The 26300-nt window shown below is 40.0% G+C and overlaps 1 protein-coding gene across 1 annotated transcript; it reads left to right on the plus strand.

The window, feature by feature from the left end:
• On the plus strand, positions 1-26300 carry slc18a2 (solute carrier family 18 member 2). The gene is made up of 15 exons (XM_076076999.1): positions 1-1001; positions 5718-6054; positions 12672-12730; positions 12832-12915; positions 14305-14397; positions 14905-14994; positions 15164-15207; positions 16513-16573; positions 17675-17770; positions 19685-19763; positions 21001-21052; positions 21543-21606; positions 21693-21812; positions 23950-24083; positions 26193-26300. Exons 1-15 carry the CDS (start codon positions 869-871, stop codon positions 26298-26300), a joined length of 1554 nt encoding a protein of 517 aa, XP_075933114.1. The 5' UTR covers positions 1-868.

The following is a 26300-nucleotide window of genomic DNA, read 5'->3' on the forward strand; positions in this document are numbered from 1 at the left end:
TTAAAGTCCTGAATCAGATATGTATGGCTTTACTTTTGGTTTGGTGCTAATTCCATGCACAGTTGACCTCAGATAATCAAGTCAATCAGTCAGTAGTTTTCAACTATGTTCAATTGACAAACATATAAATCTATAGGCTTATTTGATCCAGCATACAGACCTGTCATCCAAAATATGAATAGTCCTAATCTTAAATAAAAAACCTGCAAAACATTGCAATTATAAATTGTGTCTGTTATTATATTTAGGTTTTTTAAATGATATTGTTGTCTGTGGTTACATCAATGGCAAAGAAGCAAGATGATAAACGTTCGGCACTCTTTTTAATGCTAATGAACTAGTGTGAAACCAGACCCACAGACAGATGGTGAATCATGAACTAATGACCTCTGAGCACAGGTTGATGTCTGTGAAAACAGGTTGAAGCAAGATTACTTTGGGCTCTATATTCAAGGTCGCATCAGGTCAGTATTGATCTTTGCGTCATCATAGGCGCTGTGTGTGTCTGTTATCCTGTCTATTGTTTCGGCAGCATCGTTGTGTTCTGATCTAATGTAGTTCTGGTTTGAATGCGGGTCTGACAGGGACCTACAAATAACGCTTGACTGACGTCAGCAGCGGGTCCAGTCAGTAGAAAGACAGCATCTCCTCCTCCCATCTGCTCGTGCCGCTGCTGTTGGCCCTCGTGCATCCGAGGTAAGATTTCTCACTGTTTCACACATGCAGCATTGTGTTCGATATTTCACTTATCCACTGCTTAATGTAGACTGGAAGGATTTGTTTAAGTTACTGACCCATCACTGCCACTTGTCTCTCCAGGAGGACTTGTGATCCATTCTATTGTCTTGCTGTTTTCGGGACTAACACCATGGGGAGATTAGATGCGCTTCGGCAGCTTAATTTGATCAAATGGCTCAGAGAGGAGAGACAGTCGAGGAAACTGAGTCTCTTCATTGTTTTCGTCGCTCTGCTCTTGGACAACATGCTGCTGACTGTAGTCGGTAGGTGCACTCCTGCTTTTTTCACCACATCTCTACATCTCTGTAAAGTTTTTATTTTTTTTAATTTTTTTTGCGCAACAGGTAGTGCAGTTTACCGAGTCCATCCAAATGTGCCCAGTTGACTTTCGATAAAAGCGCATCGTGTTGCCGCACAGATCAGCGCGTTCCGTGGACCAACGTAAATCGTTATCAGTGCTACAGTCCACGCACCGAACTCAAAACCCGTGTGTGACACATTTAGTAAACTGTCAACGTATAATCTGGTCAATAGTATACGTCTAAACTGGAACATATATTTTGTATTTATTTATTAGATTCAGTTTTAAGATCTAACAACACTCGCTTGACATTGAAAGCTACCAGATCGGATTTAAGCTCAGTTCAAATATTAAAACGTCTCCATCTGACGCTCCAGAGAGGGAATATCCTTCAGTGTGCCAATACAATCTCTCTGAGCGAATTGTGCATCCGGCTGATAAAGTAACAATAGCAGACTATTATGATAAATGACAGTGCGTATCGATGGTCAGGCTGTTATTTTTTCAAAACCTATTATTGTATGTAAAGTATCATCAATCATCATCCCCATCATTTCAGTATTTATTTAACACAACCAGCCGCGCACACACAATCAGCAGCCTCGTTATACCTATTAATTCGTAATTTACCCCTGAAAGCACGCCATCATTTCCGCTGATTATGCCATTAAAACATAGTTTTACATCATTATTGTTGGGGAAAATGAAAATGATTTGAAGGTGAAAATGAATGGGCTCGGCTTAGTTAATGGCATATACCAGCAACAACAGTACACTGTTGTTCACTACATTTTGACAAGTTGTATTACATGTGCTCGACAATAAGATAAGTCTTTGCTGGATAACATAGTCATATACGTAACACGGCACTATTCACTGCACTTCTCCGTTATGCACAGAACTCCAGCTGTTTGCAGGTATCGGCAAAACAGATATTTCCCTCATAGATGGAACCATTTTCATCTATTTGGAGAATTATTATAGAGACAAGATCCTGAATTAAGGACAAATAAAGCACATCACTGGTGTGAAGCAGACCGTGGCACTTGAAGAATTATTGATTGAATTTAATCATTGAAAATAACCAGAAGACAGATAAATTACATCTGTTCGTACAGTGCGGCCATTAGAGTCTTACCCAACTATCCCTGCAGTATTCAAAAACAGGGATCATATTATGTCCAGTATCACAATCATTTATTTCATTTGGAGATTGTATCGATGACAGTGCCATGTATAGTCCTCGACCATATTTTAAATTCAATATATAAGTATGTATTCATTATTTAACAGTTTATTCTTTCTTTCTTTTAAACACAAAATGTAAAAATGATTTAAGGTTTTCCATGTTAATCATTTTTTTACTGTGTTGATGATTAGTTTGTAGCTTTACTTGTTCTGCCAAATGTCAACAGTCTGGCTATTACTTTATATTCTCAAGGTTTAACATGCTGTATTTAAAGGACTTCTTTGAGGTCAATGTAATTGCTCAGTGGTGATTGATAGTGTTTGTCAGTTGAGGAGAATAGTGCATCAAATATTTACTGAAAGGGTGTGGCATTAGTGTTGTGCTCTTAATGTCTGTCGTGAGGAAAAATAACCAGTTTCAAGAACATAGACTAATCATTTTTTGGACATCAATATCTACAGTAGTTTCATAAATTGTCACATTTTTGTTTAAAAAAAAGTTAGTTGTTTGCGTCTTCCTTTGTATTTTCTGTCCCAACCAGCTTTAACATTCGCCTAGTGCTATATCGCTCCACTCAGCTTTATTTAAATGCAGACTTCGACTGATATATATTATATGCTCAAAGTTTAACATGCTGTATTAGTAACCATTGGCCCAAGGCGTATTTTAAGGACTTGTTTGAGCTCAGTGTACACTCAGTGGTGATTGTTTGTCAGTTGAGGAGAATAGCACATCAAATATTTACTGAAAGGTGACTTTGGGGTTTTGGGTGCTGAACAGGAAATGCCAAAAGACAACATGTTGTTGCATGTTGCTCCCAGCTTCTTCCTACTATTATTTTCTGACACCACTCTGCTTAAAATTCCCGAATAAAGCCATAAAATTCACAAAAAAATGCCCCAAAAATATTTTATATGTATATACACAGTATATGTATGTATATATATACACAGTATATGTATGTATATATATATATATATATATATATATATATATATATATATATATATATATATATATATATATATATATATATATATATATATATATATATATATATATATATATATATATATATATATATATATATATATATATATATATATATATATATATACACATACATACAGGTGCTGGTCATATAATTAGAATATCATCAAAAAGTTGATTTATTTCACTAATTCCATTCAAAAAGTGGAACTTGTCTATTATATTCATTCATTACACACAGACTGATATATTTCAAATGTTTATTTCTTTTAATTTTGATGATTATAACTGACAACTAAGGAAAATCCCAAATTCAGTATCTCAGAAAATTAGAATATTACTTAAGACCAATACAAAGAAAGGATTTTTAGAAATCTTGGCCAACTGAAAAGTATGAACATGAAAAGTATGAGCATGTACAGCACTCAATACTTAGTTGGGGCTCCTTTTGCCTGAATTACTGCAGCAATGTGGCGTGGCATGGAGTCGATCAGTCTGTGGCACTGCTCAGGTGTTATGAGAGCCCAGGTTGCTCTGATAGTGGCCTTCAGCTCTTCTGCATTGTTGGGTCTGGCATTTCACATCATCCTCTTCACAATACCCCATAGATTTTCTATGGGGTTAAGGTCAGGCGAGTTTGCTGGCCAATTAAGAACAGGGATACCATGGTCCTTAAACCAGGTACTGGTTGCTTTGGCACTGTGTGCAGGTGCCAAGTCCTGTTGGAAAATGAAATCTGCATCTCCATAAAGTTGGTCAGCAGCAGGAAGCATGAAGTGCTCTAAAACTTCCTGGTATACGGCTGCGTTGATCTTGGACCTCAGAAAACACAGTGGACCAACACCAGCAGATGACATGGCACCCCAAACCATCACTGACTGTGGGAACTTTACACTGGACCTCAAGCAACGTGGATTGTGTGTCTCTCCTCTCTTCCTCCAGACTCTGGGACCCTGATTTCCAAAGGAAATGCAAAATTTACTTTCATCAGAGAACATAACTTTAGACCACTCAGCAGCAGTCCAGTCCTTTTTGTCTTTAGCCCAGGCGAGACGCTTCTGATGCTGTCCGTTGTTCAAGAGTGGCTTGACACAAGGAATGCGACAGCTGAAACCCATGTCTTGCATACGTCTGTGCGTAGTGGTTCTTGAAGCACTGACTCCAGCTGCAGTCCACTCTTTCTGAATCTCCCCCACATTTTTGAATCGGTTTTGTTTCACAATCCTCTCCAGGGTGCGGTTATCCCTATTGCTTGTACACTTTTTTCTACCACATCTTTTCCTTCCCTTCGCCTCTCTATTAATGTGCTTGGACACAGAGCTCTGTGAACAGCCAGCCTCTTTTGCAATGACCTTTTGTGTCTTGCCCTCCTTGTGCAAGGTGTCAATGGTCGTCTTTTGGACAACTGTCAAGTCAGCAGTCTTCCCCATGATTGTGTAGCCTACAGAACTAGACTGAGAGACCATTTAAAGGCCTTTGCAGGTGTTTTGAGTTAATTAGCTGATTAGAGTGTGGCACCAGGTGTCTTCAATATTGAACCTTTTCACAATATTCTAATATTCTGAGATACTAAATTTGGGATTTTCCTTAGTTGTCAGTTATAATCATCAAAATTAAAATAAATAAACATTTGAAATATATCAGTCTGTGTGTAATGAATGAATATAATAGACAAGTTTCACTTTTTGAATGGAATTAGTGAAATAAATCAACTTTTTGATGATATTCTAATTATATGACCAGCACCTGTGTGTGTGTGTATATATATATATATATATATATATATATATATATATATATATATATTATCTAGGCTGACACTAAATGTTCAGCCCTAATGGCACCATCTAAGGCTTAATTAAAGCTGCATGTTTTTAATAGCTACACCTTTCCATCAAAATGAAATAATCTACAGGTAATTTGCATTGTTCTTTACGTATTTCTCCAAAATTCAGCATGAATTTATGAAACTTCTCCCAACACCCAGAACAGTAAGGTGAATGGAATCTTTTGTGGCAGTAAAAGATTTGTGACAAAATAAAAATCAGCAATGAACTACTCTGGATAACCTCACTGTCAACAGTTCCTATGATTACTGTGAACACCAAGGTTGATTGTTTCTGGAAAAGCACGTTGGTTTTGTTTCATTCCAATGTAAACATTTAGTTTGAGCACCACAAATTAATTCCATTCACCTCCATTGTATTGAGTGGTGGCATGAATAAATACCACAAGGGCTCAGTGAGAAATGTTGGGTTTAACTTTGTTTTTTTTCTGTTGTTTAAATTTTAAAAAAGGTAAACAAATCATTGCTTCATTGAGGTTTCTTTCTTTTTTTTAGGATAGTCCTTGTGATTCACCCTCGAAGAACCTTTCTTGTTCTCTGCTGACATGTTTTTTGCAGTGGCATCTGGATTAGCATCATGCTAGTGAGCATCAGTCAGTGATTGTGTACAATTTCATTGCATCAATTTCCTCTCGCCTCTTTATGCCCGCTAGTTCCCATCATACCCAGCTACCTGTACAACCTGGATGAGTCACCAGACGTGATGTTGAAGAACAACACCCTGTCGCAGCAGGGTCCTCCAGCAGCCTTCCACAACATTGTGTCCTTATACGACAACACCGTAAGGTCTTCGGGCTCCAACACCACAGCTAGGACTACTGACATGGTCCCTACGCCTCCCGCTGCTACAGAGCTACCACACAACTCCTCAGACTGCCCCCAGTCTACCAGCAAGCTGCTTGATGAGAATGTCAAAGTGGGAATGCTTTTTGCCTCCAAGGCCACCGTACAGCTGATTACCAACCCCTTCATAGGGCCACTCACAAACAGGTAGGTTTTTGTGTCTTTATGTCTCTCTCTGTGTTGATGCTTTATTTAAGAAGCATTTTCAACCGGAGGGAAACTGCTTTAGGGTTTTTTACAACCTGGAACATTGTTGTTGCCTTTGTTATAGCAGCCTGGAAATGTATGTCACAGAATGAGTAGAAGCAATCTAAACTCACGTAGTTGTCACATAATGAACAGATGGTATCCATGATTATGATTTTTTTTATCTTAAACCACTAGATGCCATTTACTCTAGCATACAATTTAGTAGTCAGTATTGTTTACGCTTTTTACGTCATTAAATCACAAAAAACATGATAGATCACAGAGTGAAACCATTTGCATTGAATTGAGATAGCTTGAAAAGCCAGTTGCATTTACCTTGGAAATAATCTGACTTTCTGGTTTGTTTTGAACATAGGACTAGATTTAGTTTATTGTTGTTACTGAATTATACACTGACTCGTAAGTCATCCCCTCCTACTGGTTACTTCAGAAATTGTCAATTGTAACATACTGTATACGATGTATCTACACTACTGTATGCAACTTTAGTGTTTAGCTCAATTTAATCCATGTCTTATGTGACATTTGATACAAACCAGGTGGTGTATTGTTTGACACAATGCAAGAAAGGTATGAGAAAAGAAAAAAAGGAAATTATTGTATTATTATTATATATCAATTATTTATTAAGCTGCTAGCCCAGGGCCAATATGTGGTTAAAAATTCCCCTCAAGTTTGGAAAGCTGTCCAGAGGTCAACACCGAATAATATTTATGGTGTTATTCAACATACAACACATATTCAACACATATCGAAGAGCAGTAACATAGTCCCCTTTCAGGTTCTAGGGCAGAAAATCCAGTTCCGCTTATGGTAAACACATCTGTTTAATGTCATGTTGTTTCTGAGGGTGTCATGTCATGTCAGCCACAACAGATCCAACCCAACTAAACCTAATACAGCGGAATGCCTGATTATGTGTGATTGCATGTGTGTGCATGTGCACTTGTCTGTTTCCATGTATGGATAGCTGGAAAAGGTAATCAAATTTCAACCAACACAGCTGATGGGATGGCAACTGAGAAATAAATGCACAGCCTCTGCAAGGAAAGCCAAATCAAGTCTTTATTTAGAATGAATTCATCTTGCATACTCAAATTCTGCAAGGCAGGGAATTCTATGAAAAATAAAAACACAAATTCTTTACCTGCACATGTCAATTGTAATAATTGTCTATTATTGTTACGACTGAAAAACCCACAGGAAAAAAACAGGACTCAAAAGCACAACTAGGTGCAGTTAAACAGTGTTTACTTGCCAAAACGGGTCCGGTACAAAGGAAATCCGTCACGTAATAAGGCAAAAAAAGAATTACTGGAACGCTTGACTTTGGGGAAAAAGACAAACTGGCACAGAGACAGGAAAACACAGACTAAATACACAGGGGAGGTGAGGAAAGTCAGGCACAGGTGAAAGCAATAAGGGCGGGGTAGACAATCACACAGGCGGGAAACACGCAGTATCAAAAACTAAAACAGGAAATAACTGAATGCTGGAGTAAAAGAAACACATAACCCATGGAGCAGGACGAGACATGACAGTACTGCCCCCTTTCTGGCAGAGGTCCATGATCCTTCTTCCGGGCCATACCCCTCCCAGTCCACCAAATAATGCCAGGATGCGTTTGACCGAATACACTGGTCCTCCATCAATAATTCGGTGGGGGTTTGAAGGCAAAGATCAGAGGACTCTTCTTGGCAAGTTCCAGTTTTTACTTTATTTTTATTTTTCTTGATGGAAAGGTGGCAGAGAGTGAGGACGGACAGGATTGATTCCAAGGGCCGTAGGCCTACAGATACGCCATTAGTACAAGGCAGGTGGATATTGCTATGGTAGTAAGGTGCGTGATTGTTCATGGATGTTAGAATTAAGTGTGCATTAATAGTTAAATATACATTATATTTTATCAATCATTATTAATGGTATTATTATATTGTTAAATTGCCATATCATTTACAGTATATTCGACTTGTCTTTTTATATTATATCATTATTTAGTAATAGCACAACTTGCTGTTGAGAAACTACATCTTAACTTGTCATCCTTAACCTGGTACTAAAATGCAGGAAAAACAAATTTTGTGGGGTTTTTTAAAGCATGAATTATTGATTTTAACAAACTACACCTATCCATACTGAATGGTGGCAATATTAAGAAAGTCACAGAGAACAAATATCTAGGTATTTGGCTTGATGACTCATTTACATTTAAACATATTGAAAATCTCATCACCAAACTGCAGCAAAAACAGATTGTTGTACACAAACAGAGCTTCCCTTGCTGTTAGTCTTAGATTATGGTGATGTAGTCTACAGACATGCTGCTGCTTCCTCTCTCAAATCCTTAGACTCGGTTTATCATTTAGATCCCTATGACACTCATCACTTGACTTAGCTTATTGGTTGCTAACAGGTTCGTCCTAACAACCTTATACTAATATGTCAGAAGTTGCATTTACAGCTTGGTTTGTTGCCAGCAAATGGCCAAAAAATGATAATAATTATAATAATGCTGAGTTAATGAACTTCCGGTGTGCAGCTTTTAGCAATGCAGCCAGCAGCTTGGGGACTGCTAAAGACTATGGCTTATACCTGCGCTATACGAAAAGTGTCATAAGATAACGTTTGTTGTGATCTGTAATTTAAATTGACTCGACTTGCTGCCATCAGAGCGGTACTGTAGGTTCAAAAGTCTTATATTGTTCAATCAATATACTGTAAAAAGCTGATTATTTTGGACCTATAAGACATATAGGGTCCATTGTAATTCTGCTGGGTTGGGTCGGCAGCAAAATCCAACACATTGCACTATCATGATTTATTTGGTTGGTTGGGCTTCTGATACAACAATTGCTTTAAAAACACAACTAACTAGTTCTAGCCAAGGAGGAACCATTATTGTGTATTTAAGTATATATCTATATTTATATATTCTTACTTATACTTGTTCCTTTTTTTCTTTTTTCTGCAAGTTAAGCCCCTACATTCTCAGCACAGAGCCAGTTTAACGATTTAAATGTTTAGGGGAGATGGAGAAACCTAGATGCTCCAACATTACTGGCACACACCTTAAAAGCAATATTAGTGTCTCAGATGAGCACTCAGATATGCTGTAATTGAGGCGAGGAATATTAGCGGTTCTTAGTCACCTTCTCCTGACAGAGGACAATACAAGGCAAGTCAAGCATGTCGGGTATCTATGGGGGAATACAACAGCTCTGATGTGCATGGCAGCTTTTAGCATTTTAATGAAAGAAGATGGATCCTCCTCCGGTTAAAATGGCAGGCTAACAATTGTAACTGGCAAGAATGTGTCATGTAAACTTCTAAATGTGCTTTGTGTCCATGGCGTTACTTGACACTAATTTGCTATGGAGTTTAATTTGACCATTAATGATTTGGTATTACTACATGGTTGTGTTACTGACCTTATGTATACTTGGTGTACAGCAATATCAGCCCTCACAGGCTGAAGCACTTTCATTTAAATAATCAGCAGTCCTCCACAACTTTAATCATTGACATTTTTAGGCGTCACTACTTTAGAAAGAGACAATAAGCTGAAAAGAGAATTTCAGCTTTGATTGAAGCCATTCATTTAATATATATTTGTGTAGAAACCACAAACATAGCCAGAAATCTAGGTGTAGTTATGGATTCAGATCTCAACCTGAACAGCCACATCAAGACAATTACAAAATCAGCCTCCTATCACCTGAAGAATATATCAAGGATTAGAGGAAAAACTTGTCCATGCATTTATCTTCAGTGGACTGGACTACTGTAACGTGTGTTTACAAGTCTCTGTAACAAGTCAGTCAGAAAGCTGCAGCTGATTCAGAACGCTGCAGCTCGAGTCCTCACTAAGACCAGGAGGGTGGATCACATCACTCCAGTTCTGAGGTCTTTGCACTGGCTTCCTGTCAAACAAAGAATTGACTTTAAAATCCTGCTGCTGGTTTATAAAGCACTGAATGGTTTAGGGCCAAAATACATCTCTGATCTGCTGCTACCTTATGAACCATCCCGACCCCTTAGGTCGTCTGGGACCGGTCTACTTTCTGTTCCCAGAGTCAGAACTAAACATGGAGAAGCAGCGTTCAGTTTCTCTGCTCCACATATCTGGAACAAAGTCCCAGAAAGCTGCAGGTCTACTGAGACCCTCAGCTCCTTTAAATCAAGGTTGAAGACTTTTCTGTTTGCTGCTGCCTTTAATTGAACCAGATTCAAGGATATTAATCAATTTCCTGCATTTCTGCATTTTACCACTGTATTTTATTATTTTCTTACACTGAACTGCACTGCAACTATTACTATATTTTTAGTTTTTTTGTGTTTTAATGACTGTTTTTAATGTTTCAATGAATGTTCTTAATTGTTTTTAAATCTCCTTTTCTTTTGCCTTATGTTTTGATGCTTTTAATGGTTTTATGTGGAGCACTTTGAATTGCCTTGTTTTTGAAATCCATCCATCCATCCATTTTCCTCCGCTTATCCGGGGTCGGGTCGCGGTGGCAACAGGCCAAGCAGGCTGACCCAGACTTCCCTCTCACCGGCAACATGTTCCAGCTCATTCTGGGGGATCCCGAGGCGTTCCCAGGCCAGCTGGGAGATGTAATCCCTCCAGCGTGTTCTGGGTCTTCCCCGGGGTCTCTTCCCAGTTGGACGTGCCTGGAAAACCTCCAGTGGGAGGCGTCCAGGAGGCATCCTAATTAGATGCCCGAACCACCTCAGCTGACTCCTTTCGACGCGAAGGAGTAGCGGCTCGACTCCAAGCTCCCTCCTGATGACCGAGCTCCTTACCCTATCTCTAAGGCTGAGCCCGGCCACCCTACGGAGGAAGCTCATTTCGGCCGCTTGTAGCCGCGACCTTGTCCTTTCGGTCACGACCCAGAGTTCGTGACCATAGGTGAGGGTAGGAACGTAGACCGAGTGGTAAATTGAGAGCTTTGCCTTCCGGCTCAGCTCCCTCTTCACCAAGACGGTCCGGTGCAGCGCCTGCTTTACTGCTGCAGCCGCACCGATCCGTCTGTCGATCTCCCGCTCCATCTTACCCTCACTCGTGAACAAGACCCCGAGATACTTGAACTCCTTCGCTTGAGGTAGGCACTCCGTCCCCACCTGGAGGGAGCAATCCACCGGTTTCCGGCAGAGCACCATGGCCTCAGATTTGGAGGTGCTAACTCTCATCCCCGCCGCTTCACACTCGGCTGCAAACCGCCCCAGTGAATGCTGGAGGTCACGTTCCGATGAGGCTAACAGGACCACATCATCTGCAAACAGCAGAGAGGCGATCCCGAGACCCCCGAACCTGACGTTCTCCTCCCCCCGGCTGCGCCTAGATATCCTGTCCATGAAAGTCACGAACAGGACCGGAGACAAAGGGCAGCCCTGGCGGAGGCCAACACCCACCGGGAACGTGTCTGACTTATTGCCGAGAATGCGGACACAGCTCCTACTGCAGTCGTACAGAGACCGGATCGCCCATTGTAATGGGTCCGGCACCCCATACTCCCGCAGCACCCCCCACAAGAACCCCCGAGGGACCCGGTCGAAGGCCTTCTCCAAGTCCACAAAACACATGTAGACTGGTTGGGCAAACTCCCAGAACCCCTCCAGTAGTCTTGCGAGGGTAAAGAGCTGGTCCACTGTTCCACGGCCGGGACGGAATCCGCATTGCTCCTCTTGAATCTGAGGTTCGACAAACGGTCGGAGCCTCCTTTCCAGCACCCTGGCATAAGCCTTCCCCGGGAGGCTGAGTAGTGTGATACCCCGGTAGTTCGAGCACACTCTCCGGTCCCCCTTTTTGAAAATGGGAACCACCACCCCGGTCTGCCAGTCCATGGGCACTGATCCCGACCCCCATGCGACATTGAAGAGGCGTGTCAGCCAGGACAGCCCAACTATGTCCAGCGCTTTCAGCATCTCAGGGCGGATCTCATCCACCCCTGGCGCCTTGCCACCGAGGAGCTTTTTGACTACCTCAGCGGCCTCTGCTGGGTGAGCCTCCCCCTAGATCTTCAGGCGCTGCCTCCTCTGCAGAGGACATGTTGGTCGGGTTTAGGAGTTCCTCAAAGTGCTCTTTCCACCGCTCGACGATGTCCCCTGTCCGGGTCAGCAGTTCCCCCCCCCCCTGCTGAGAACAGCCTGGGGTAAGCCCTGCTTTCCCTTCCTGAGCCATCGGATGGTTTGCCAGAACCTCCTTGAGGCCAACCGAAAGTCCTTCTCCATGGCCTCCCCGAACTCCTCCCATGCCCGAGTTTTAGCATTCGCGACCACCGCAGCTGCAGCCCTTCTGGCCTGCCGGTACCTGTCAGCTGCTTCGGGAGACCCCTGGGCCAACCAGGCCTTGAAGGTCTCCTTCTTCAGCTTGACGGCTTCCCTCACCTCCGGTGTCCACCACCGGGTTCTCGGGTTGCCGCCACGACAGGCACCGATGACCTTCTGTTTTTGAAATGTGCTATACAAATAAACTTGCCTTGCCTTCCCTAGACATCTCAAATTAATTACTGCTGTACAAATGTAGTCTGTCTTTTTTCTTTTTGTCCCTTTAGAGTAGGATATCAACTTCCCATATTCGCTGGCTTCTGTATCATGTTCGTATCTACTATCAGTAAGTTCCAAGCAACATGTCGTAATTATCAGAAAGTCAGAATGCTAGCATAATGCCTGATGTCTCTTGTCTGTATTTCTGTTGTTCTTGCTGTTGTGAAGTGTTCGCCTTCTCATCGAGCTACACACTGCTGTTTCTGGCCAGATCGATGCAAGGTGTGGGCTCCTCCTGCTCATCTGTGGCTGGTGAGGCCTTCTCTCTATTCTTGTGTGATACTCAAATCCAATGCAGCCTTAATTTAAATGAATGCTGGTTGTTTGTAGCCATCATTTTGCAAGGTGAGGTGAAGACTTGTGTCATCCTATGGAAAGAGTGTAATGTTTGCAGGAGAGAGGAAAGTCGCTTTCTTTGATGCTCCAACAGTATATAAGAGGCCTACTTTAGGCACCTATTTATGTTATCAGCCAACTGGATAGATGTTAGAAGTGATTATCACTACCATTATAATGCTTCAGACTGGCCAAACCGCACCTACCATGTTGTCAAAGTCAACGTGAAACTGAACATTGTGAATTGAAACTCAACAACTTCAGGTTTTGGTAACAAAACGAATGGTTAAATTTAGGAAAAGATCATGGTTTGGGTTCAAATTAGTATGTTTGTTCGGTAATTTATGAGCGTGGCATTACTTAAGTATGTACACAGACTTTGTCGCTCTTTATACTAGCAAACCTACTGAAAACTGACAAACCAATGGTGTAGAGCTCTCTTGCTTGGTCAGGAATCAAAGAGGGGGCACTAAAAATGACACGCATGTAAATTCTATTCACAACCTGGAAGTATTTAATCGGCTATCAGCGAAAAAAGTTCATCTGTGCGGGACATTGTTAGCGTACAGAAAATAGTTACTGTACATTACTGAGTGTAAAAGCAATGAGTTTGAAACAAAATTAATCTTTAAAAGCCATTCCCTTATAAAACATTACTGTGAAAAAGGGAAATTTACAGGATCGGTGTGTTATCTACTGGCCATGAGCATCACAAAAACAGAACTTCCACAACATAAATTGTAGCAACAAAAAGTAGTAATTGCTATCATCTAACAGCTGAGCTGGTTAATGTAATTAGAAAGGACCAGAATGAAAGGTATTGTAAAGCTCCTTATATTATGCCAGTATAGTATGTGTATTGAGGTCTTGCAATGATGTTACAATCTAGAGTCGAACTCCATATTGTTGAAGAGCTTAACAGACCAGAGTACCGAAACTGGAGCAAAGCAATGTACTGCTGTGGACGGGGGGGGGAGCAGCAAAAGACACCTAAAAAATGCAATATCAGTTCAAGTGTACGCTAGATATCTGGCCATCAAACAGCTTTTTCCGACGGTTAACTGATGGTTAAGTGAAAGCTCTTTTCAAAGTGAATTTAATCTACTTAGTTAGAAATGATGAAGTCATCGTCATCATTACATGAGCTACCTCAGCACACATGTGAATACCAAATTGTGTAACTCTTGTAGGATTTGCTGCCCTGTATCATGTGGTGTTAAATGACACGTCTGTTCCACAAAAAATCACTAAAAATACACTAAAAAGTGTTTTGTAATGCAGGACCTGTTCATCTGTTTGTTTCAGGGATGGGAATGCTTGCGAGTGTGTACACCGATGATGAGGAGAGAGGCCATGCTATCGGGATCGCCCTGGGAGGTCTGGCATTGGGAGTGCTAGGTATGTATACACATGCATATACATAGGGCGGCTGTGGCTCAGAAAGGTAAAGCGGTAGTTTACATCCTGTTGTATGGCAGCCCCTGTCATCAGTGTATGAATGTGTGAGTGAATGGGTGAATGTTGTTATGTAGCGTAAAGCGCTTTGAGTGGTCAGAAGACTAGAAAGGTGCTCTATAAATGCAAGTCCATTTACAATGCAGATGCTTCTAATCTTTACTCAAAATGTTAGACATTGTAGATCTGTCTAAGCTAGTCAAATGTTTGGGGCTTAATAGAACAAATGTATTAAACCCACATTTTTGGTACACAAATGAAGATGTGTACTGTATTCCATTGTTTTACATTGCGTTCCATGCAAATAGCTAATTTTGAATCAACTCACAAGTTTTTCAAAACTAACCTGAAACCCTTGCAATGTGAGCTGTGTAGGAGGAAATCTGCAGTTACTGCAGTGATTATAAAGGTGATCTTTCCACAACTGACCATCCAGTGTGTCCTCCACAGTTGGACCCCCATTCGGCAGTGTGATGTACGAGTTTGTTGGGAAGACCGCACCTTTCCTTATTCTGGCGTTCCTGGCTTTGTTTGATGGAGGTACAGTTACATTGTTTCTTACATCCAGACCAAGAATAGTCACTGTAGCAGGAATGGCAAGAAAAATGTAATTGTTGAATATAATTTCATATATTTTTGAAATACTATCTTTAGATATCTTGTAGATATCAAAGGCTTTCAATTACGTTGATTCACTGTGTCTTCACAGCTCTGCAGCTCATTGTTCTTCAGCCCACCAAGGTGGAACCAGAGGTGAGTTTGTTTGCCTTGATAATTCATTTCCTAAACTTTATTTTACTTCATTAAGATAACCTTTACAGCTACAGAACATTTTATATGCTATTTTTCAATTGGATACAGGAAGTGTGGAGAGAAACGGAGAAGGTGGATGACATGCAACAAGACCCATGGCTTGCACTTACTGTATAAAACCCTTTAACTTGGTACTCTACAGTGCCTGACATTAACTCAGGGACAATTTAACAGTCAGGATCCAACCTTCAATTATGCAATTCATTTTAATCAAAAGTTAAAATTGATTGTATAAGCACACCGAATCTGAATTAGCATGCTACTGTTGACAGATATTAAAACCAACAGTTCAAATCTCACCTCCACTTCTTGCAGAAGAATACAAAATGTGTGCATCTCAGTCATTTCTCAACTAGACTTGTTTTGCCTTCTGCTATTCTTTTTTGCCCTCTGCAAAGCATTTCTACAGCAACTTTCAGTTTCTGTTTTGTTTTCATCTGCTTCCCCATGAGATCACGTGAGAGAGATCATGTGATCTGATGCATAGCTCCCTCTGGCACAAGAATCTTAATAATTAAGTAGTTTGTGAAGGGCCATTATTTTCAAATCTTGTAGTGTGTGCATGTTTGAGATTAGAGAGAAGCACATCTGTAAAGATTCTTCTCATGTGTGTGATGCAACCCAATTTCAAATTCGGTTAGGATTTCAGAACCCCTGTAGTCTGAGATCAGCTTTGGGCTCACCTGTTCTGCTTGTATGTAGCAGGAAATCAGATTCTCTGTTCATATGTTACAAATTTTTGATTTATTTTAGATTTTAGAAATGTTACAGAGGATTGGAATACTGACTGAAATTTTATTTTGATGCTGTTATATAATTTATTGTTTCAATTATTCATTCACATTTTTTGAAAAAATGCCTAAAGGTAGTACTGTCAGCCAGTGTCATATCTGTTTGGTAACTCGCACTGGAAAATAATAATATTGTCATTGGATGGTTTGTGCCTCCAATGGCAATATTACAGTAATCATACAAATACTCTCAATTAGTGAATTCAGTCAAGGCTATGCCAACCCATTCCTACATTAGTTCTCAAAGGTGTTATTTCACTGGGAGTGTATTGGCAAAGTGCGTAACATATAAAGGAAGTATAAAATGATTTGAATCTGCTTGGTCAATAGCAGATTCTGCTAAGATTTGTAACCTTATCTTAAGTCTTGTACAAGTGGGTTTGGTTTAGAGCTACGGCATAAGCTTTAATTCATCTCAAATAAAATGGTGTTTTTGTGCCTTTGTCCTTCACAGAGTCAGAAGGGGACCCCGCTGTTGACACTAATGAAGGATCCATACATTATAATCGCAGCTGGTAAGAAAATAAGCACAGAAGATGTGAGGAACCCTATATCACCTTAGGACAAGCATCAGGGGGATATCGTCTTTTATAATGGTGCTGGGCAAAGAGCAGGGAGAGAAATTGACCAAGATCTTGTTTTTTGTCAATTGGACATGCCATGAATACTACAGACGCCCAGTAACAACCATGGAAATATAATAAGGCTAGAACGCACATTGAACTGTTTGCCGTGGTCATCTGACTAGATTAAAAGAAAATAGTGATTGTTGTTAGTTGTTATGGTGACAACACGTCAATGTGTCACACTCACTAGTTTGGCCTATCGTCCACATTTAACTGGCTTTTTCCTTTTGTCTGTCTCTTGTTGATGCTCATCAATCATGCACAAAAGACTCCTCACCACAGTGTCCCAGTGACTTGCTGCAAGTCGGTTTAGTTTATAAGGAAGTTAGCCTGCTACAACGGTCTCAATGGCAACGGTACACATGAAAGCATCTACCGCTCTGACTATCATTTCAGGGGGTCTCGAGTTTTAATCAAAGATTAGACTCATCCACCCATGATCTCATCTATCTGCTTTCTGCATTGGGAAAGAACTTGACAATGCAGCACAGAGAGAAGTTCAGAGAAAAACATCCTTGAGGTTAAATGTATGTGCCATCATGTTTTATCACGCAAATGATGACAGACGTGACAACAAACGTACTTATTTGACAGGTGAACAAAATAAATATGCCTCCCTGCAGTGGTTTACATCCATGACCTGCGACACATACCATCTTAAAGTCTTAGATCACCAGAGGGACAGAATCCAAAGATTTTAGGTTTATTTTCCGGCTATGGCTATGAATTAGCGAATAAATGTGGTCACTGTAAGGTCCTCACAGGTAAGCTAATGTATATGGCAGGAAAATTGCACTTGTGTGCAAGTTAGCTTTTCCCATCATGTCAATTACTGTGACAACACCATACCAAAGAGTGCAGGCGGTGTGTCTACGTGCAGGCGGTGTGTCTACGTGCAGGCTGTGTGTCTACGTGCAGGCGGTGGAGGTTGGAGAGGTAACAAAGAACAAAAACAGACCATGTCCACTTATCCTTAATCTTTCTCTCCAGGTGCCATTTGTTTTGGAAACATGGCCATTGCCATGCTTGAGCCAACGCTGCCAATCTGGATGATGGAGACCATGTGTGCCAGGAAATGGCAGCTAGGTATTACTCATTTAGAAAATACACATTATGCAGTATATGTAAAGCACCTACATGTTCACAAAACTGTCAGTCTTTAAAAATGCACACATATAAACTGTGATCAGTTTTTGTCTACATTGTTGGAAATGTTCAGTTCAATTATACTTATATTATACTTATTGTTAATGAGGTCATAGTTACAGGGTGTGTTGCACAAGTGTTATACTGTGTTTTTCACGCTCACTACGACCTCAATGCTGAAACATAATTTGATTAACACCTCCATGACAGTGCCAACAAAACCTGTAGATTAAAGGACCGAATATGTGTTTTGCATTGTTTAACCTTCATTACTAAAGCTTGTATACTTTACATCACTGCCAACCATTTTCCAAAGCATAGTGCTTGAGAATTTCTAATGTGTTTCCATCCCTTTAGACAACCACTGACTTACATTCATTTTAGAATCAACCTGGGTATTGCATGGACCCATGTTGTTGCCTAGCATGGGTCCATGCAATGCCATTGAAACGATCGACAAAAAAATCACATGCTTTGTAAAAAACATTTAAGTGTAGTTGATTTGTAGTAAATTGGCTAAAACTTCACATACAACTAAATTGCATTGTCAATTACATTTTACCAGTTTGTTTTTAACGTCACAAATACATTTCTAGTCGTTGTCCACAGAAGTCCTCTTAGGGATGTGGCACAGTTACTACTAGTTGTTGTCTGACAACGTCACCTAGGTTAAGCCTTCAGAGGAACTCAATGGCTAGATTTGAATTTTGGTTCAACAAGGGAGAGCAGTGTTTCGTACCCCAAAGATCTGAGCAGTGAAAACATAGCAAATCATGTTTCTTCTGAATGGTCAGCAATAAAACAATAAACCAGGAATAAATACCTTAAAAAGTAGAGTTAGACAATTAACAAGGATAAAATACTTAAAATACTGGAGGAACCTAAGTTATTTTAAAGCCAGGCATTACAAACTTTTAAAAGAGTCCCAGGCCACAATGTCTGTAGAGAGTCCAGTCCCATAGTATTCACCACCGCCGTGGTCCACTGTCTCTGCCCTCCTAACATTGGCTACTTGCCACGTCCATGGTTATTCAGTTCAGATATCCCTGTACAAAGGAACGGGGCCCTGAATCTTGGGTTCAAATGTTGTCCAGAGACTTCTTTCTGCCACCAAGACATAAGCGTTCAAGGGAAGTCTGAGCAGTGTGAATAATCAGAATATTTGAAGCACCTTCCATCGTCCCACGTGACAGTCCGTAATCCTCAACTGGCATGTGACATTGAAAAGTAATGTCATCCATGGCTCTGTCCACAAAGGGCTTGCAGCCAGGTTTAGGAAATCTGCCCGCCCCTTTATATCCCAAGTCATGGTCAATAGATCTCTTGCGCTCACCTGTCTCATTAACGTAATATACATTCATGTTTTACTTTGATTCTTGACGCAGCGCAAAAGTGTCACTGTTTATCCTGCTAGATATATTCTATACAGAGGCTCCCTGCAGTCTCTACTGTTATTGGTTTGTTCCAGTTGGTTGTATATGAAGTCTAGGTCAGATAAAAAAGCATGAGGGGGGGGGGGGACAGGATATTAGGTTGCCATGTGCTGGCAGGTGGAAAGCACAAGTCTTCATTACAGACAATGGAAGATGTACAGCAGCTCAGTGATGAGGCACTGATAGAGATCTGCTTATCTTGGAGAGCCTGCCCACACCTTCATCTCTCTTATCTGTGATGTGTGTGTGTGTGTGTGTGTGTGTGTGTGTGTGTGTGTGTGTGTGTGTGTGTGTGTGTGTGTGTGTGTGTGTGTGTGTGTGTGTGTGTGTGTGTGTGTGTGTGTGTGTGTGTGTGTGTGTGTGTGTGTGTGTGTGTGTGTGTGTGTGTGTGTGTGTGTGTGTGTGTGTGTGTGTGGCCCAGGCGTCGCTTTCTTACCAGCGTCCATCTCCTACCTTATTGGAACCTACATCTTCAGCACGTTGGCGCACAAGATGGGGAGGTAGGGAGAGAAATAATCCTTATCTGTGCTCTGTCTCCTCTCTCTTTCTCTCCCTCTCTCTGGATGTGATATCTGTTTCCGCTCCTCTAAATGAGTTTTCAGGGTTTTTTTGTGTTTATGAGGCTGGCTTTATTGAGACCTTGATAATACAGGTTACATACAGCAACAGGGGAGTTATGTGTGTATGAGAAAGTGAGAATGTATGAATGGATTGTATGTGAATAGTTTCAAAGACTATGAAATATAATTAATAACTACATTTCCTTAATAGCAGTTCATTTATTATACTTTATAAATGTGGGTTTTTAGATCCTTTATGGATATATGATTTGTTCCATAAACTTTTTGCAAATGTTGTATGATGGAGGGTCAGGTTTCAACCACCTAATTGTAATATACTTAATACTTAATACTACCTAATGTTATAAATAAGCCTTTTCCCCACAGCCCTCTGGAGGTACATTAAGGACTACATCACAAAATGTAGGAAATTGTGAGGTTTTCTTGGTAATGCTTCACCACAAACAAAGGACTAAGTGCACTGGTTTTGGCTCTACTACAAAAAGCACCATATGTGTTTCCATATAAGAAATCTCAGCATTTGAAGTAGAATTTTGGCTTTATTACCTGAAAGAAAAGGGGGAATGTTTGGAATGATGACGGGAATTTCAGCATTATTTTCAGGCAAGTCATGATTGTGATTTCCAATTAAAGTAACACCTCATCCCCTATCATCCTCCTATTGTCATGGACTACCAATCAAAACTACTGGCCACAATAACAAATACACATTGCTTATAGAGATATGTTGCCTAAACTGTTCATTCTAAGCAATATCTATAATATATTGTTGATATTGGTTGGGGAGACTTTACATAACTTCGTTCACTTAAAAAAAGAAATAAACAAGTGCTTTACAGTATTTTATAATGAGTTGGTGTGCAAAACATAACTGAGGTCAAATATAATACTATTTAGATACCTATGTGTTATATGCATGTAAAACAAACTCACATCCCTGTCTTTTTTATTGTGTAGGAAAGTGCGTACAAAACAAGTGCAGACAAGTACATGGACACATATACGACCCAAGAAATGATGCAAAGTAAGACAGGGACAAAAGCAAACTGAGGAGATCAACGTTCAGGTTTAGACTGATGAGTGTAAGAGTGAGAAATGGAGGATCCCCGTCTAACTTTAAACAGAGACTATTGATGTTGTCCTCTCTTTCTTACAGATGGCTTTGTGCTCTCATTGGAATAACCATGGTTGGAATCAGTGTGATATGTGTAAGTATGAGGCAGACAACTGCAGCATAAGTGTGAGTTCACATATCACCTGTGGGATATTTCAGCACTGGTGGGTTACTAAAAAGTTTAAATGGAGCAGAAATGTTGCAGTTGAAAATAACCAAATTCTGAAGGATTTGTAGGTTGTATAATAATAATACTATATATACATTCAAAAATATTTCCTCAGCCAGTAGAAACACAACAGTAGATCCTCTAAATGTGGATTTTCAAGTGTAGCATTGAGTGTGTTGGAACCAGTGTTTTGGCCTTAGTGTTTCTAGGGTAAAAACAACCAGAATGTCCGAATCATCAAGATTTTCTATCTCATTCATTTCCAAATATCATTCTGCCAATGGGAGTCTGAGTTAACAATGAGTATAACGCTAAAATCAAGCATCCAGCATCTCTTCTCCAATGGAAGAGTTAGTTGTTTACTCTTACATGTAATACAAAGGAATATATTTTTAAATATTTGTCTGTGTTCTAGGTTCCACTTGCCAAAGACATCTACGGTCTGATTGTTCCAAACTTTGGTGTTGGTTTTGCTATTGGTAGGTCTGCTAAATGTAACATTACGCTAAACAAATGTGTCCTGCTCTGAGTGTGTGAGACTTTTATTGTTTGTGGTGTGTTAAAGGCATGGTGGACTCCTCTATGATGCCTATCATGGGCTACCTGGTGGACCTGCGACATGTGTCTGTTTATGGAAGTGTGTATGCCATTGCTGATGTGGCTTTCTGCATGGGATTTGCTTTAGGTAAGTAGGAACCTAAAAACCTTAGCAATATTATTGACTACTAATCTACAGGTTATGATACCTCCAAAGTGAATTTGAAAACAGACACAGAGAGTCCAATTACTGGAAATCTTTGGATCATCTTGTTTGTCCAAATGAAATTCTGGTGTCATTGTGGTACGTTATCGGTATTACAATAACCATGTGTTTCCAGGTTAGTAAGAAGAAAAGCATTTTCCAGCCCTGATTTTATAGTTATTGAATTTAAACTAACATACCATATGTTTTTTGTAACACGTTCTCATCCCAATGCATCATATACTGCAGCGTGGTTAGGGCTCCTAAGCTTCACATTATGATGCTTTACATTCCCCTCTTGCATCACTTGTGGATGTGTCAGGGATATACTGTATATGCTATAATGACTTTTCAAAATAAACGTGCGTCTTCACAGGAGGTTAGATTTGGGCAATAAAACCACTTAGGATGCGTTCGGATCGCTCAATAGTACCCTGCGAAGTGGATTGCAAACGGTATCCAGCCATGTTAAATATGATTCTAAACCATAGGAAGCAAAAATGCTCAGTTCACAGGAAGCTGTGAACCATCTAGGAAAGGACTGAATAACGGCTCTTTACTTCGACACATGTTCAACCCATCAGTCATTGCGCTAGCATAGGTCTAAGCTAGCAAAACCAATAATGAAGTTATGGCTCTATGTAACTTCACTATTACAACAAATGCCTGCATTAGTTGTCTGTTTATGTTGGCTGCTGTGGCTAGAAACTAACCTAACCAACATTTGAGTAAGCGCTCGCGCTGCAGCCGGCATTTTGCTCTGGAGACGTGTCTGAGTATTGCAGTTAGCGATGTTGCTATTGATATCCAATACAACTATTAATTGAGGGGCAAGGAAACTACCAATTTATCAATTTTCTATATATATTCAATATTTTTTTTCAGTAGTGTATTTTTCCACAGTAACAGCAACAGGGATCCGAGCTACAAGGGTAACGGATGGAGGAAGTGATAAGGATAAGGATGTTTATGATACAACGACATTAGGTTGGCGACTCATCAGTCAGTTCAGCAGCAACAAGGTAAAACATGTATAAAAACATTAAGACAAGACATTTCTGATTTAAAACCAGACATTCAATAAATATGTCTGCGTTAATGACATTGCAGGGTGTAATAGAGGAATTTTGTCAAGGGTAGTTCTCAAAGTTGTGTGCTGTGGAACAGAACTTCATTTAGGTTTAGGAAATAATTTGAGGCATTGGAAGTGAGAACAGATATATTTTTTCGGCATTTGTTTCTTAGCCACGGTTGTGGTACTTGACTCAGATGATGAGGGGGAAGAATTTTTTTCCCCTGTAAATAATCATTTCGATTTTGTATTATTACCCCACTATTAATCAGTTGTTTAACAAAATATTACCCCACGTCCATATTACCCCAACTGCTAACAATGTAAAAATTGAATCATGCCATTTTTGTTAATCCTGATATGTAACCTTTTATTATCAGCAGATTAACCTATTACCGCATTATTACCATGTTATTACTGGCATTTCATGACATCCCAATATTTTTATCGGTACCCAAAATATGACGAGGTTACTACCTCTATATCATGTATGCTAAATTAACCTGATGTTACAAATATGTCTACAGAGTTGCAACTCAAAGTTCCATGTCATTCTCACTCCCAATGAATCACATGACGCAGCCTGGTCAGTGCTCCTTGGTGGAGGACTTTCATTCAGGAGACAACTGTTTGTGTCTTGCGTGAAACTAAAAGTAAAAGTTGACATGTCACGTTAGCTGTAACGTGAGTCGCTAGTCACGTGACTCGTCAGTTACTCGGTAGTCACGTGAGTTGTGTCAGCACACTCTTTTCCTAAACCTAACTAAGTGGTTTTGGTCCTGTGAAGACGGAAGTTTATTTTAAAAAGAAACGATGCATGTAGGCCATGAACGCATATTGACACGCCGTCACTGACGCATGCAAAGCTAATGGTACAAAGGTTAGGTAGTTTGAAGCTTATGAGCACTGACCACGCTGCAGTATTTGACTGGTCGGGGTGAAAAAGTGCTGCCCTCAGCCAAACAAACCAAACTAAACTAGTGTGTGATCTGTCCCCGACTCATGTAGGTCCATCTATCGGAGGAGCCATAGCTGAGAGTATTGGCTTCCCCTGGCTGATGACCATAATTGGGATAGTGGATATTAGCTTTGCTCCTCTCTGCATCTTTCTCAGGAATCCACCGGGACAAGAAGAGAAAATTGTAAGATACAAAACACTCAATCAAATCCTACATAAACACAAACAAATATTGAAGCTAGGTCAACAAACATCATTATGAGAATTTTCTAGTTTGGATGCATTGGTAGTTTTTGGATAGATAACAAGTTATACAACTCCCGAGACTATTTATTCTTGCATTGCCTTTTAAGTCTCAACGGCGTTGCTCTGACATGCAGTTCTATAGCCAAACCTCAAACAGGTGCATAATAAAATCAAAGTAATTCTGCATACAGTAAATGGCATATCCCTGTGCTGGAAGACAGTAAGTGTCCTTGTTACCTATTGTATACTCATTCACACATCAAATGGCAAAGTTTTAACGTGCCAAATTAAAACTATCAAAAAAAAAAAACTGACACAGATGTCAAAGTCTGACGTAGGACATGGGACACTGAAGGATTGACCAAAATGTCCAATCTTTTATTAATAGTTTATTATATAAGCTGTGTTGCTAGATATTGCATTATTATTTCATAACTGCATCGTGGCTAAAAGTCACGAAAGAAATGAAGAGACACTGTTCCAGGCTCCTCACAGCCCAACCCACATTTAAAGAGAAAAGAAAAGGAAAGAAGGATAAACAGTTTCTCGATTGAAACTATATCAACTTTTTCAATCATGAAAAAAAGAATGCTTGTTTTTTCAAAGCCCAATAGGCAAATTCCAATTAAATTTACCAACCCCATCACCAGACAATAATGTCGATATTGAACAATTCTGAAAAACCTTCAATGGAATTATTTTGGAAATTAGTTCTTTCTTAAATATCTTCAATAAAGTCAAATGTAAGTTTGCCATTTTGTGTTAATTTAGCTCCTTTGAAGCTATATTTAAAACCTTTTGGAACTCGTGAGTAGATGAAGGTTTACCTGTGTATCTCATAACAATGCTGTTATAAAGTAATTGCCAATTTGTCTGATATGTATGAATGCATGTTGACGTTTCTATTTAGGGCTTTCCAGAAACACAGACTCTCTCATGTTTACATTCTTTAGAGATTGCAGAACAACTGAATATCCTAACCAGTATTGGACACCAGTTGGCTGAAATCTCCATCCTGCATGCTTGTGACTGAACCCCCTGATGCTGCAGCTCCATCCCTCTGCCTTCCTATCCGTTTGTTCATCTCCATGCAGCATCTGCTATCATTCATCACCTCTCTCTGCCATTACATTCTGCTTGTATTCACCACCTCATATTCATATTCACTGCTATTTACCTCCATCAGTATTTGCCTCTTTTTACTCAATTCCATTCCGACAGATTCTGACCTTATTAAGTGGATTGGGCATCAAAATTGTATTTAACGAAATAGTCAAAAACAATTTACAACATGTATAATTATAAAAGGCAGGGCCAAGATTTATTTTGTGCCACTTGGTCAGATGTCAAAGAAAACATGCTGTGCATAAAGCCCCTATGTGTAGAATGTTTACATGTTTATTAATCTTAGAATGACTGATGACATAGATTTTAGTGGAGAAATTGGACAATTTCAATCTGTGGGCTCTATTTTCTTGCAGGCAACAGTGCAAAGTGCAGCATGTAAAGCACCTTTGTTCATATTGTACAAAGAATAAAATACAGCTGATTTGGCCATATTGCTAATCTGATTCTTACTAGCGTTTCTCATTTTGCAGCTAATAATAATTTTACAGCAATGGCGTTCATAGGACTGAATCTGGCTCCATCTTGGAATCCAATACGCAATTTGTCATAATACAGCCATTACATGGAATGATTGTCAAACTGCTATTACACGGCCCATCTCTTGGTGACCCTAGCAGTACCAAGCTGTGCCAAAATAACCACAATAACTACCAAACCCTTAAACACATCACACTGATCGGTTATAACTTGTTATTTGACCGGTTTACCCTGAATGAACCTTGTCACACATAAAAGGGTTATAGCAGTATCTAGATAAGTCAACCTAAAACTCAGAACCTCCTCAAATAGGGAACATAAATTGAAGGGAAAAAGGGGGGGGGGGGGTTTCTGTGTTTTACTAAGTAACAAAATGTATTTAGTTTTTTAACAAACTTTGGCACGTGGCAGAAACAATACTTTCCTACAATTGTCTTTTCAGGCTATTTTGATGGACACCAACTGTTCAATGAAGACACGGTCCTACTCCACACAGGGAACGTACTACCAGGGTGAGAACATGGATCCAGAATATGACGATTATGATTAA

This window comes from Anarhichas minor, unplaced genomic scaffold (genome assembly GCF_050575085.1).
Source record: "Anarhichas minor isolate MPS153535 unplaced genomic scaffold, ASM5057508v1 ptg000058l, whole genome shotgun sequence".
Lineage (NCBI taxonomy): Eukaryota > Metazoa > Chordata > Actinopteri > Perciformes > Anarhichadidae > Anarhichas > Anarhichas minor.